The sequence below is a fragment of the Astyanax mexicanus genome, chromosome 15 (assembly GCF_023375975.1).
Source record: "Astyanax mexicanus isolate ESR-SI-001 chromosome 15, AstMex3_surface, whole genome shotgun sequence".
Lineage (NCBI taxonomy): Eukaryota > Metazoa > Chordata > Actinopteri > Characiformes > Acestrorhamphidae > Astyanax > Astyanax mexicanus.
This window is the reverse complement of record NC_064422.1, coordinates 25,557,645-25,572,618: the sequence shown is the minus strand read 5'-3', so window position 1 is coordinate 25,572,618 and position 14,974 is coordinate 25,557,645. Positions and strand designations below refer to the sequence as shown.

The window sequence follows — 14,974 nt, the reverse complement described above, 5'->3', positions numbered from 1 at the left end:
ATTACTGTTTTTATCCGATTATTCATTGTGTCCATAACACAACAACAATACTGTACTTATGTTCATGTAATGTAAATATAAACTTCTTATAAATGACTCTCACATGCCTCCACACCACTTCTGTGTCAGTAAAAGACCTTAACAATGCTTTGCATTTATTATTTATTTAGAAATAAATAATTTGGATAGACTTTCTTTTACACTAAATGTAACTGACACTGCATTTAGGGTGAAACATAAAAGGAAGGAAACTACAAACTTGCTTGTTAAACACAAGATGTACTAAAAAGAGACATCTTGTTTAACTACTCTAGCAGGCGTGGCGCTAAGGTTAGCTTAGCTTCTCTTAAACTATGCAATGTTTTGAAACTGTTTAACTGCTACATTTATGGTGGAATGGATAACTGTGAAAATGCTAATGCTATCTTGTTTGCTAAATGCGAGTGAGATATAAATTCCCTTAGTGGCTTAAGAATATTTCTAAATTTATCGCAATAAAATTATTTATTGTCCATAACACAACAGCAATGATGTACTTGTGTACATATAATGTAAATATAAAGTTTTTATAAATTATTCTCACACATTTCCACACCAGTTCTGTGTCAGTAAAAGACCATGAAAAAGGCTTTGAATTTATTATTTTAAAAATGTTTGGATTGATTTTTACTCTAAAAATGTACTAAAATGAGACATACTGTTTAACTACTCTAGCAGGCTCTAGTAAATTTGAGAGAAAAAATTAAAGGTAACACTGCCCAACTGTGGTGGAATGGATAATTCTGGGAAAATGCTAATGCTAACTTTTTTTTCCTTTAGTGGATTAAAAATATTTCTAAATTTAGAGCAATAAACCTGGAACAATTTATCGTCTATTAAAAATAGTTATAACATAACCCGGCCTAAGTGTATTAAAAAGATCATTACATTTTTGGCTCTACTCGTCCTCTTTTAAAAACTATTTTATAAAAAAAAAAAAAAATTGTATACAGTAAAAATGCATTAATTGAAAGTACAGTTCCCTGTTAATACTACTTATAATAACTTATATAACTCAAATTCCTGAAGGAAAATGAAGCATTAAACGAAAATTAAAACAGGTTTACAGCATTATGATGTAAGATACTCGAGATTCCAGAAGGATATTTAAAGTGTTGTGCAATCATTATCTTCCTCCAGCTGTCTGTCAAGTTGAATTCTGTGGGTGTAGTTTGTTATGCATTTATAATTATAAAGATTACAGACATGACAATTAAACCACTTTATTCTTTTTTTTTTCTTTTATTAACAAAATGGCAGTGGAAAAACATGTACAGTCAATGCTTCAGCGCTTTAGTGCCCACGTGTCCCTGGAGCAGAGCGGATTCAGTGGAACTGACAACATTCCAAACATTGCCACGGCTCACACTACATCCATGATATGCTGATAACAATTCACTAGACGGAGGCGGAAAGCTTTCATATTCTGCAGAACCGATACTGACGAGGAACGAGAATGGCCACTCTCTAGTGGAAACTGGAAACAATGTTTGAATGGGTTCCAGGGGTGTTGTTCTCATGAGGGAATTGTACCTGAGATGCGTGCTGTTTCCAGGCCTGTGGGCTGACAGCATTATTAGCTCCTCTGATAAGGCGATTTAGGCTTCTTTTCTTTTCATGTTTTTTTTTTTTCTGTGGGTGCTTTGGTTCAGGTCAAGTGAGGCAAGGCTGGGGAAAATCTCTGCCATCTACCGAGAGGTTCTGAACTCTTCTCAGGAGTACCGTGTACCATCCACTTTCTTTTATTGGCTAAAAAACATGGGAGCCAGTCATAGTCATTAACGAACAGGCTAGCACAGTTAACTGCTTCAGTGACGCAATGCACTGATTACCGACCTGAAATTCAGGTTTCTGTTTGTGAATTTTGCATCACGCTGTAATTAATACACTGTATGAACAAAAGTGTTGGGACACCTGCTCATTCATTTTGTTCAGTTCGTTTCTTTTAAAACGGTTCCGGTCGAGACAAGCTCTCCTGCTTTTGTTGGAGTAACTGTCCTTCTGGAGTCTTCTGTCCAGGGAAGGCTAGAAAGACTTTACTATACTAGATTCTGAAGAATTGCTGTGAGGATTTGATTGCATTCAGTTGCATTCAACGAGAGCAATAGTGAGGTCAGGATGTTCAGAATGATCACCACCAAACCTCATCCCTAACTCCCCTTCACCCAGTTCATCCCCAAAAGTACTGGATGGAGCACCATCATTCCAGAGAACAATGTTTCACAGCTCCACAGCTGTTCTACTCTATTGCCAATATATATATATATGTATATACATATATATATATATATTTATTATTTTTTTCAGTGATTAAAACAAGCTGTGTGTGGGCATTTTACAGCTAGTTTACAGCTGTGCCAATGAGAACTGAATGCATTTAATACAATATAAAGGATGTCCACAAACATTTGGACATATAACTGTTTATTATATTCTACCTTATCACTAAAACGTGGGGCTTTAAACATATCTGCAGGGGACTGTTAATACATACAGGGTTAAAAAAGGTAGCTCTTTCCAGTGTATACAGCAATGAAACCAAACTTTAACAAATTATTATTATTATTGTTATTATTATTATTATTATTATTATTATTATTATTATTATTACATAAGGCAACTGTCCAAAAAATAATCTTTGCATCCTCTTAAAAACTCCTTTTAGAAAAGTTCACATTTTGAATATGGCATAACGCAGCTAAAGGCTGCCACCTTGAGGACAAAACCGTGAATGCCGAAACTGACAAGCAGTCAGATCACAAAACCCTGTCCAGAAAAGACTTCTGAACAGCCGAGAAATGCTAAAAGCAAGCCGTCAAAAAAGTCAACAACAAATCAGAGAAAGAGGAAACAATGCCACTTAACAGCTTCACAGCTTCACTAAAAGATGCACACAGCAAACTGTGCAGCACAGAGATTCCACTTCACAGTACCGTGTTGTTCAATAAATAAATACAAAAAAAAAAAAAAGCCTTCAAGTAGACGAAGATACTTAAACAGGGCTTCTGGGGGCGCTTCCACTGCTTCCACTGAAGTGTGCGTCTGCCTCCTCTGTCACCTGAGGTCGAGCACTGTCGTTTTGGAGTCCCTCACCACCACGTGCTTACAGATCTGCAAATAGCACACATCTGATTTTCAGTTCCTTTAAAAACAGTCCTGCTCACTTCTGCTTGGCATGCAGCACACAGGCCAGGTGTGAAGCACAATATTTCCATGTATTTCTAAAAGTTTCGAGTTTACTGGTGAGAGTTTACTGAGCGGTTTGGTGTGAAACTCTCTCCGATTCTAGAGAAATACTGTAAACCAAGTTGTGGAATGTGGAATGGATCACAATGGATAGTTGTGAAAAGAAGCTTGACCTAGAGCTACAATACAGAAGGTGACAAATGAACAAATTCTGCTTTTGTTGGAGTAACTGTCTCTAATGTCCCGGAAGCCTTTTAACTAGATTTTAGAACATCGTTGCAAGGAACTGATTGCAGTCAGTCACAATCTGAATAAGATTTATTCCAAATTCCCCAACTCATCCAAAAAGTACTGAATGGAGCCAATGGTGCCAATATTTGCTGTATTTTTCGCACTATAAGGTGCTCTTAAAAATCCTTTAATTTTTCCAAACATCCTCAGTGCACAAACCGCTAGCTAATATCGCCCTGACTTTCCAGAACACTCAGGGTTTATCGGTTTAGCACATAGACTGTATATAAAGATGGACGCCGTGTCGCCATTCCCATTCATTCAATGAAAATGAAGCCAAAATCTTCCGCCATTTTGGCGATTCAGAGACCAGAGTCTGCGCAGTAGAGACCAGAGGAGGGAGAAAGGCTGTGGAGAGACCGCCTACTCATTTAAATAACCCCGCCCCTGAGGGCTGCCTCGTGGTCACAGACTGCAGAGCGGGGCGGAGCGGAGCTGACGGTCTGTTATTGGTCCCGCCCATAAGCAGCCCTTTTACAATAACCACACCTTTTTTGAATAGAGCCGAATAAAGTTTTAAAAACGAATTCTGTGGGGATATAAAAATTTGACAATATAAGCAGAGGTTACACTAGCTGTTGCATTTAAATAATGAAGGTAGAATTACAGTATATTAGAAAAAAACGTGATTGAGAGTTGTCTGTTTTGCCATTGAAACCTATGGGGATGGGTGGAGTTACACAGCTTTCTGCAGCCGAACAGCAGGGGGCGCCCGACCTGTGGTGGCTTCCCTTTTAAGAGACGATGCTCTGTCCAGCTATATACAGTCTATGGTTTAGCACTGTCGGGTGGCATTAGCTAGCACTAGCAGTTAGAGGCTAATGCTAATGCTCCAGCCTTAGTGCTGGAGAAATCTGAAAATCTAAGATCACTGTAAATAAAGGGAAGCGCTTTACTTAAAAGAACAGTTTTCAGGAGAGTGTAGATTAACATCCAGCGCTCGTTTGACTTACGGCCCGTGTTCATATGCCTCAGAAAATCCTATTGTATTGACAATATACTTCTCTATAAAGATAATCTATGTGTGTGTGTGAAAATGAAAGCAGCTGAATACTGTATACTAAATAGAAACATATAAACATCTAGTGGACATTGTTTTATAACTTTCTCTACAAAAAGGCATTTCACACCAAGCCACTCTAAATGACTCTGTTGGAAATTTACAACAAATTACCATCTGGAAAATTCTGCAAAATGATATTTTGTATATATTTTTAATAAGGAGAGGATTCTTACGGTGAAAAGTGGAGGGTCTTTTGAATGGGGGTGAAAGCCCTTCAGTCTGCATCCTGCCACCTCCCCCATTCCAGCACTAGTGAGTCTGAACACCCCGGTACTGCAGACACACAAAACAGCGGTGAAAAAAGAAGCTCCTACAGTGTTCAGCAGAATAAAAGAATATGCCAAATAATTAATTCCAAACAATAACTAAATAGTTTTATGCCATATTGTGTTTTGTTGGTTTGTCTCCTGGGATGGCAAGATGGCAAGATTCATTAAAACCTGTGAAAAAACATATTTGTGTATTCAGCCTTCTGACAAATTTGTAATTTTGTTTAGTTTAGGCTTATTATTATTTTTTAATTATTTTAATTTGTTGAATCCCTAATTGTATGTAAAAGCTTGGCCATTGATGACACGTGTTGTTGTTGTTAGTAATATAGTAATGAACACAGCCTCAGTGTAATTAGTCTGTATTTCATGACATAAACAAAAACATAGCATTAAAAAATTACGTCTTACAAAACATTTTTGCAGCAGCGTTGCAGTTGGATTTTTCCCAAATCTGCCAATAGCACTGGCAGCAACACAACCCCAAAACATGAGAGATCCACCTCAATTGGAAATAGGAAGCACTGTCTTCCAATTGCCTGGGTCTTGGTCTTAGGTCCAATTGCTTATGCTTAGGTCTTGGACCATGATCAACAAATTATGCCTGAGACCGGTCACCAACTTGTTACAGATTACTAACACTAAGCAACCACATGCTTCTCTACGCAATTGTAATGCAAAAGTATTTCATGCTTACAACGCAGGTTAAAGCTGTAAGAAGATAGTTAAGCCGAGCTTGTTCCAGCTACAGTGTGGGCTGTTATTTGGAAATTTAAAACTGTTATTTCAAGGTAAGATCTGGAAGACCAAGGAAATGCTGATATGCTGGTAAGATGCTGCAAACCCCCATAAGATTAAATGAACCCGCATGAATGTTTAGCTGAGTCAAAAGTGGTGGTGTACCGTAACTCTGTGCAGTGTTGCTTGCACTAACATTATTCACAGACTGAGAAGGAAACTTTGTAGTGGATTAACCAGAGGATTTCTTCATTGCTTGGACACAAACACACACTACCCCCACTTTACGGCCTATAAGGAAACTTCGAACCCAGAACACTCTAAAAAACCCTTGGAGTAATCTTTTTTTCAAACAACCTTAAATTTCAAAATGACATTTACTGACTATTTCTTCACTCAGCCTCGCCCGAGAGCCCTAAATGCGAGTTTAGGGTAAAATTCTGTTTACATTCCTCCAAGTCATAAACCTCGGAGTTAATGTAAACATTTGGAACATTTGCAACACATTTGCAACATTTGCATCACTAGGACGGGACTGCGGACTTAAGAGAGTGTCAAAACTTAATTAATGCCTTGGAAATTGTTAATTCACCAAATGTTGTACCAATTTAGGGGTTTGTGCCTAGTTATTTCTGCAAAGCACTAAGAAATAAGTTGACAGAAATGGTCTAAGCTTGGGATTCCATTTTCAACATTGCAGGCTCAAATTCTGTGGGGTGCAGAAAGATCTTTACTCCCCCACCATCGTAAATTCCGACGCCAACCGCTTATCTAAACACTCAGCAAAGGGGAGGAATTTCTCACTGAGAAGATTTTGCTTAAAATACATATATATTGACTATATAAAAAAGGTGTTTTATAGAATGTTTACTAGATAATGGTATATGTGTCTGGTATATGGTATATGTGTTTGGATGTGTCCTGATTGAATTCTCCTACACATTCAAGTCTGAATCAACAAGGTTTAATTAGCATTTGATAATTTAGCTTTATTTGGTTATCAGTGGTTTAACCATGTATTATCTTTTAAGTGATTTAATTGGGTTTAAATAATAACATGACTCTTGATCTCTTTCTGACAGAGTACCATCCATCATTGTATTTCTAAGATTATCTTGAGTATTACAAAACTGTTTGTGGAAAATATATATATATTACATTTATTGTGATTCAATTGTAAGATTGTTTGTTTCCTGAATTTATCCTCACAAACTGATATGCTGAAAAAGGTATTTTGATCCACTGTTTAATTGAGTTTCTTTTGGTTTGATCTATTAGAAAAATGCTGAAGCATGTTGACCATGTGAGGAGGGGGGGTTTATGGCCCTTTGTGAATCCCCACCAAAGTTTGAAATTGCTCCTAGACCAATCAAAACACAGACATTTGGGCCACAGGGCCAATCATAGCTCAGGGGCCAAACAGGCCACAGAGACTAATAGTAAACTGGGCAGACACAGTTTAGAGTTCAGTTGGAGGAGTTTGCAGTTCAGTTCAGTTTGGAGTTGAGGAGAGGAGGAGAAGATGAGTTGAGGAAAACAGTTAGAGGAGAGAGGTTAGGGAGCCCAGAGATGGATAAAGGATAGACTGTTTGTTTAGTCATCTTAAGTTAGTTTTCTTAGACTAGTGCATTTAATCTTCAAGTATATTAATATTAGCTATCCTAGTTAAAATATCTAAGGTTATTTTACAATCTACGAAGCCAAGCATTATTCCATCTAAGTTTAGCTAAAGTACAGCTGAAAAGGAGATCCGCCAGATCCAACCCAGAAACCTGCGGTCCGGAGGCCACCAGCAAGCCAGCTGAGAGCGAAGGGATTTCCCTGTGGGTTCTACTGGGGCTCCGTGCTGACACAGGAAGTCAAGCCACCCTGCAGACCGGCTCACGTGATCCTTTTTCGGGGTGAAGCATCAGACGACCAACCCAGGCGGACTCACCAAGGCCCACTTCAACAACTCAGAGTAAGGCAGAGCTGGGTTTAATCTTTCGGCAGATGGTGTCTGTTGGTCATGGTTTGGTCGGGTCTTTAATAGAGCGTCTTTAGTATAGATGACTCATTTTGAGTGGCTTGGTTGGAAATAAGAATTGGTTTCGTAGACTTAAAATGCCTTAGACCCTTATTTAGAAATACTCACTTGATAGTTATATTAATCTTTATTCCTTTCATATCAGCATTATAACGTGTTTGTTCTTTTATTTCTCATTTATCATTCTACACTATGATTTGATATCTAATGGCTACATTTATGACTTTTTAATGAATTATTTACTCATATCTGTGTGATTTAATAAATACTTTTATTTTACAAAACCTGTCATTTCAGTGTGTTTTTCTGGATAACTTGGTTATGAAAATTTCTGTCACCTGTAGAAACCACACCCTGAGATGTCTTGTGTTATTAATTAGTTTGATTAATTAATTAATTAATTAATTAATTAATTAATTAATTAATTAATTAATCTAATTAAATTAATTTAATAACTGGCGCCCAATTAAAAAAATATTTCAACATCTCAATTAGCACCAGGTATTAAACCACTGAGCCGCTACATAATTGGCGCCCAACGTGGGGCAGGATTATATTCTTATTGGTTCTCCGCCGCGAGACCAGAATATATACACATTTCATAACCAGTTCCAGAAAATAGCGCTGTAAGTTGCAGAATAAAGTGTATTTTGTTTTTATTGCTAAATGCGTTAGCTGCTGGCTAGCTGGCCTAGCTGGAGTTAACTGCATAAACCCAGCGTGTTAGAAACACACGCACATGTTCTACACGTGTTTTTGTTTACAATTCAGGACTGGCCAGTCCCCCGCTGTGTGTGCCCTGTTTGTCTGTATAACGTGTACAGTTATGTGTGTGGTATGCGAGCGCTCTTGAAAACATTACGCTTATTTGTAAAATAAGCTTGGTTGACACACCGCCGTGTGTGGGTAACCTTAAACCCGGGTGTATATACGTGTATATACGTGTGTACTTACATAAAGTTCGAACTGTTTCCGGTAAAATAGACATATTTTGCCAGTGTTGATCTAAGGCCTTCGCGCAGCCCTGAGTCGCGGATCTCCGGCTCATCGACTCCGCGCTCCAGTTAAAACTGCCGGTTTTTGCGCGAAATCCGTAAAATCCTGCAGTACTGGACACTTCCACGTGCGTAAAAGAGTAGCTAACTTTTACGTAACACCACCCTGAGTGGCAGGAAGTTTATTGTGTGCGTGATTAAACTAACCACGCCAGGATGTAAATCCTCTTTGCTCATCTTGTGAAGTGTGTTGCTGCTGTGTTAAACTTTCGGACAGCCGTGCCCTTCTCCTCTGCTATTCACAGTCGACTGAGTCAGTCAAATCTGCTGACCAGGTCCCAGACCCAAGGGGCGGTCCTTAACGTGGCATCATCAGTGGGCGTGACCACTCCCACCAGTCGGCCTCTGCCACCATCTGGTGGACAGCCTGACTATTTACACTCAAACTCAAAGGGTGTTTTACTACCCCTCACCACTAGGGGGGGTACACTGCCACATCGCCATCTGGTGTTTGATTTGGTTAACTGCATACAGTGCAGAAAGGTGCATTTCATTTGTTTGACCACCAGAGGGAGCCACTTAGCCATATAGCTGTGTCGCCACCTGGTGTTGTATTTGTGTAATTGCTATCATCCTGTAGAGTGCATTTAGAGTTTCTGTCGCCAGAGGGTGCCAATTTCAAACAAACTTTTTGTTAAGTTAATAAAGGGAATTTGCATTGTGGTTGGGTTAAATGGTTTGTAAATAAGTAAACAAATAACTGCATTCATTTAATCGGTTAATATTAAATAGTTAAATTTAAGTTTCAGGTCTGCTCTCTCAAACATCACTCTTTATGTTACATTGAACCAAGCTAAATAGCTATCTCCATTGAGTAACTAATCACAACATAAAATAATTAACTGGTCATTTTAATCAATTTGATTAAGTAAAGTTAATTAAAATTTTGTTAATTAATTATTTTCAATTTAATTCAACCATCTTCAAATAAATTAAGCTTAATTATTGATCGATTAAGATCAATTATTAATAACTGATTGAAATTAATTAATTAATTAACCATTAAAAAAAAAAAAAAAAAAAAAAAAAAAAAAAAAAAAACCTATCCAGTTATCAGTTACTCAACCATATACCCAGCACACCTGTGCTTAATACATAGTTAAATTCTCCCATCCTGTACATAGTTAATAACTATACCCATATTTAGATTTAGACATTGTGTATAGTGCCCTACAGTTATTAAACTGTTCACTAGCATCACTGACAACAAATCTAACTATTCTTTTAAAATTAATCTACTAATTGTAACCTTAGGTCGCCCACTTTTAACAGATTTTCTTCTTAGAAAAGGCACAATGCTAATTGACTCGAACATAAAATAAACTTGTTTGTCATCAAAATTGTTTGATTCCACGTGCTTTACGTAAATCAAAATGTGTGCCACCGAAAAAGCTCTTTTAGAGCTTACAGCTGGTCTACCCCCAGGACTTACCATCCCAGTCCAACAAATGGACAGTGGGGGTCTCCATGCACTAATTGCCAAAAGCCTCAATGAGTGTGTATCTAAAATCCTTGAGGGCAAGCAACAAGTGGATCCGATTTCCCTAATACTGTGGAAACAACTGCTGTTGTCACAGGATCAACTTGCTGCTTCCTCCAAAACCATTCAAAATCTCCAAGCAGAGATTGTGACTTTAAATGATAGAGTTGCAGACCTAGAGAACAAAACTGTACAGTCTGAAATGAACCAAAGAGACCTCAAAACCGAAGTGCAGCTGCTTCAAAAGGAAGCCAACATAGCTACCCAACTTGCAGCTCAGTCACAGGAAAAACTAAAACATGTTATTGCAAGACAGGTTGAGCTACAAACTGAATTAGCACATGCTAACAATGCAGTCAAATTAACTCGAGACCAAACAGAGTTAACATTTGAGCTGATGATGGAGGGAGACTCCCCCATCAATCCAGCTGGTAAATCAGGAACCCCTGGGGTTCCGGATCTTAAGCAACAACCATCCACAAATACATTCCCTCTAGTCTCCCTTAAAGGTGCTGAAGCGCCAGTAGAACCAAGGTTCACTCAGCGTTCCCAGCCATATGGGACCTCTGTGCTACCTCAAGCACCCTCTGATAGAGATTTGGACAAAATTGCGCGTAACATCCCACGCTTTGAACCAGAACCGGACGGTTCTAATGATGTCCACCAGTATCTTCGCGACATTGACTTCTTCTTACGCCGTTTCCCCAAGGCCACGGTAGATGATAAAATCTACCTCATTAAGGTGTCCTCTAGTCGGGAAGTTGGACGTTTCATTGAGCGCCAACCACCCCAGGTTAAGAGAGACTATCCTGCTCTTTGCAAGGCTTTGGAGAATGAGTTCTCCAACCACCTTGTTCAAACCGGCCTTGCTGCAGCTCTTGCAATAAAGCAGAGTCGCCAGGAAACACCCCTACAGTACTATCACCGCCTCAGGCACGCTTATTTCGGCTATAGAAATGAGCCTGGAATGGAGGAAGAGGAAGTTTTCAAAACATTGTTCGTGAGAAACCTCCATCCCTCCACCAGTCACTCTTTTGGAGTCGCAGCCTGCCCTCGTACGCTAACAAGCCGGCAGCTGCGTGATTTGGCTCTCAGAGGATTTGCTAAGTTCCAACAAAACATTAATAAAAAATCAGAGTCAAATGACGTCCTGATAATTAATGAGCAGTCCTCCCACGTCAAGCAAAAAGGGGCACACAAGGCTCCAATGCCACCTAAGACCCAGTTAAACCACAAAAACCAGAGAGTGTTCCACTCTTGGCGTCGCTCGTCCCTACATTGGGCCAAGCAAAGTGACCAAAAGCCCTCCTATCGAAGGAAAGGTAGGATAAAACGCAGTTGGAATGGCAAACACTCACAGCACCATGCTCGAGCACAGAGCTCCAGCAAACTTCAATCTCCGCTCAGGAGAAAGAGCCCAAAGCACCACAAACGTTGGTGTCCACCTAAAGGGCACAAGCATGAGAGATATCCAACTAACCTGAGCACTAAAGACGGCAGTCTGCTCAGACAATTTCGTGACGAAATACGCAAGCAGGACAATGCTGAATCTGAATTCTTGCCAATTGTCCAAGCTCCTGATCAACCTGCTTGGGGGGGTGCGAAATCCATCCACCCCAATGCAGCCTGGGTTGTACAGCCAGACGCTGAAAACAACCACACTGAGGAAGCTCCTTCCCTCAGCCTGGAGGACCCAACACCTAAACAATTCTTGGGTTTCTTAACCGAGAAAGGTTCAACACCAAAATTCTACCTAGCCACCTGGCTGGAAGATGTGTTCGGGTATGAAGCTCTTTTGGACACGGGGTCAGACATTTCTTTAATGTCAAATTCACTTTTTGAACAGGTGAGGGCGACAGCCCGCCGAAACAACAAAGAGATACCTCTGAAAAAGTGTGCTCTTCACCTTCAACCATATTCGCACACTGGTATCACTCTGCATTCTGCAGCCCTGGTGCACGTTGCCATCGGTCCAATGAGCCTCACCCATCCAATTCACATTTCTCCATTGGAGAACGTCCCATTGCTCTTTGGCAAAGACCTCCTTGACCGGTTCAAACCATTGATTGACTTTCAGCATCGTAGAATCTGGGCACAGGTTTGCGAACCCCTGCCCTGTCCTAAGGCACAGGATAGAGTTCAATGCTATCATGTTGCTAGCAACATTGAGCCACACAAGCTCATTGAGCCTTCAAATTCCACGGAAATCAATGAGAAGCTCACAGTCAGGATTCTGAAACCACCATCTTCAGAGTCCCCTAGCATGACTCTAAAACAAAACACCTGTTCATGGGCATTGACTCCCTCTACGGCTGTAGATGAGTACAACACAAAAGCTGGAAAGTCATTCACTCTTAACACAACGGTCAACGGTGAAATCTTTGTTCCATGGGCTGACAAGTCAGCTGTTCACAGACCACCTGCAGGTTCCTTGCCACGGACTAACTGTGATCCTCTGTTCGTGCACCAAAAGGATTGTTCTCTTCGTGTTCCTGCACCAGTGGTTACAGACAAACACAGTCCCTTGGATTCTTATGAATGTAAAAACATTCCCACCATCTACACAGATGGATGTGCTTTTCGGAATGCTCAAATCAAATGGAAAGTTAACATGACAATTGGTGCATGTGACAACACTTCTTTCAGAACACTGGCATTTCACCTTGATCCACTTGCCACTTACTGTGCGTCTTTCAGGATGCTCAAGGGCCTGTTTGTTTATGCCCCAGATACACACGCTTCATCTTCATTCGTGGTGCCTCAGCGTCATGGGGGGGAGAGCCTGGCCCAGGCCCTCGATCACCCATGGGTGGACCACAAAATGATGGGGGAAACACACCAAGCATTCCCACAATTGACATATCTGCCACTTGTTGGAAAAAGGCTAGTGTGTTTTCAGCCCCAATCTTCAGAAGATCTGTGGGGTATATGGCCAATTCCACAAATGGATTGGGTCGAAAGACTCATGAAATTTGTTCGAAGGAACAAACATCTCATCACTGTGGCAGGTGCATTTGCCAGATGGGGGGGACGTCCCCCAGACCCTATTGAAATGGCTCAGGCCACAACTTTTTCGCTGAACCACACTTTCTCAGGTGTTGGTATATCTCACCGTTCTAGCGGTGAACTGCGGAAACACCCAAAACTGGGAAAAAGCACGCTTGGATACCAACCATTGTGCTACACTGCTGACAAGCTACTGGTGAGGTCCCAGCACAGCACTGGCAAAACAATTCGCGAGCTCAGGTCTCATTGGTTTGGTCCTCAGGCAAAGGCAGACAAACTGCCTCGCATCTGGAACCAGATCCCGCATCGTCAGTGTTTTATTAAACTGATTCTCAAACAAGTTCACTGTAACCCAATTAAACTATGCAAAAGCCCCATGGGACAAGTCGGGACCAATAATGCCCTAGGTTAAATCATAATACTGGGCCAAATACTTAGACACACTGAGTGTTCATTGTCCACCATTTTCTGGCCTGACGCAATTGTTAAATTGAGAACGTACCACACATTCATTGTCTGGAACTCACCTATCCGAGTAGCATAACCCACAACAAATTGGATATTTTGTTAAACCTAGAGTTTGAATCACCATTTCAAACCATTAGCATAGCAGTATAATAAATACGTGGAGAAGGGGGGGTGCCAATATTTTTTTTTTTTCTCCTCTCTTCAGGTGCCCAAAACATATTTTGTTTCCCTTCTGACTACGTTTGCTCCGCTATATTGTTCTCAATTGTTGACTAAGTAGTGGCTAATTATTGAAGCATACCTTATGGGTAGGTTGTCTTGATAAAGTTATAAAGGAACAAATAGCTAGCAAACTATTTGTGACCCTTTCCTATGCTTGTTGCCACACTATCACATTAAATTAACTATTTTATTCAGAACCAAAAGCCAATAGCTACAAAAAACAAACAAACTGATAGATACCTCAAAAGAGAAATTGTATATCCATTAGACCAAAAACTCTGTCAGCGACCTTGTAGTAGATTGTCTTAAGAAAGCATGACCAACAAGACACCAATTGCATGAAAGATGTACCCTAACGTGCTCTGTCTACAGAAATCCACGTTGACATCGACCGATGACCCAACGTCCAGTGGCCCATCGATCGATGGGGGGGGAATGTAGTGGATTAACCAGAGGATTTCTTCATTGCTTGGACACAAACACACACTACCCCCACTTTACGGCCTATAAGGAAACTTCGAACCCAGAACACTCTAAAAAAACCTTGGAGTAATCTTTTTTTCAAACAACCTTAAATTTCAAAATGACATTTACTGACTATTTCTTCACTCAGCCTCGCCCGAGAGCCCTAAATGCGAGTTTAGGGTAAAATTCTGTTTACATTCCTCCAAGTCATAAACCTCGGAGTTAATGTAAACATTTGGAACATTTGCAACACATTTGCAACATTTGCATCACTAGGACGGGACTGCGGACTTAAGAGAGTGTCAAAACTTAATTAATGCCTTGGAAATTGTTAATTCACCAAATGTTGTACCAATTTAGGGGTTTGTGCCTAGTTATTTCTGCAAAGCACTAAGAAATAAGTTGACAGAAATGGTCTAAGCTTGGGATTCCATTTTCAACATTGCAGGCTCAAATTCTGTGGGGTGCAGAAAGATCTTTACTCCCCCACCATCGTAAATTCCGACGCCAACCGCTTATCTAAACACTCAGCAAAGGGGAGGAATTTCTCACTGAGAAGATTTTGCTTAAAATACATATATATTGACTATATAAAAAAGGTGTTTTATAGAATGTTTACTAGATAATGGTATATGTGTCTGGTATATGGTATATGTGTTTGGATGT

General features: G+C 40.1%; 1 protein-coding gene across 1 annotated transcript in view; it reads right to left on the bottom strand.

The window, feature by feature from the left end:
* Positions 1-1,246: 1,246 nt before the first annotated feature.
* Positions 1,247-14,974, bottom strand: part of stambpl1 (STAM binding protein-like 1) — a 36,551-nt gene continuing 22,823 nt past the window's right edge. Inside the window, exons 10-11 of the mRNA XM_022664798.2 lie at positions 4,753-4,852; positions 1,247-3,150 (exon numbers count right to left, since the gene is read on the bottom strand). Coding sequence (XP_022520519.2) covers positions 3,094-3,150; positions 4,753-4,852 — 157 coding nt within the window. The 3' untranslated portion in view covers positions 1,247-3,093. The remainder of the gene's footprint in view (positions 3,151-4,752; positions 4,853-14,974) is intronic.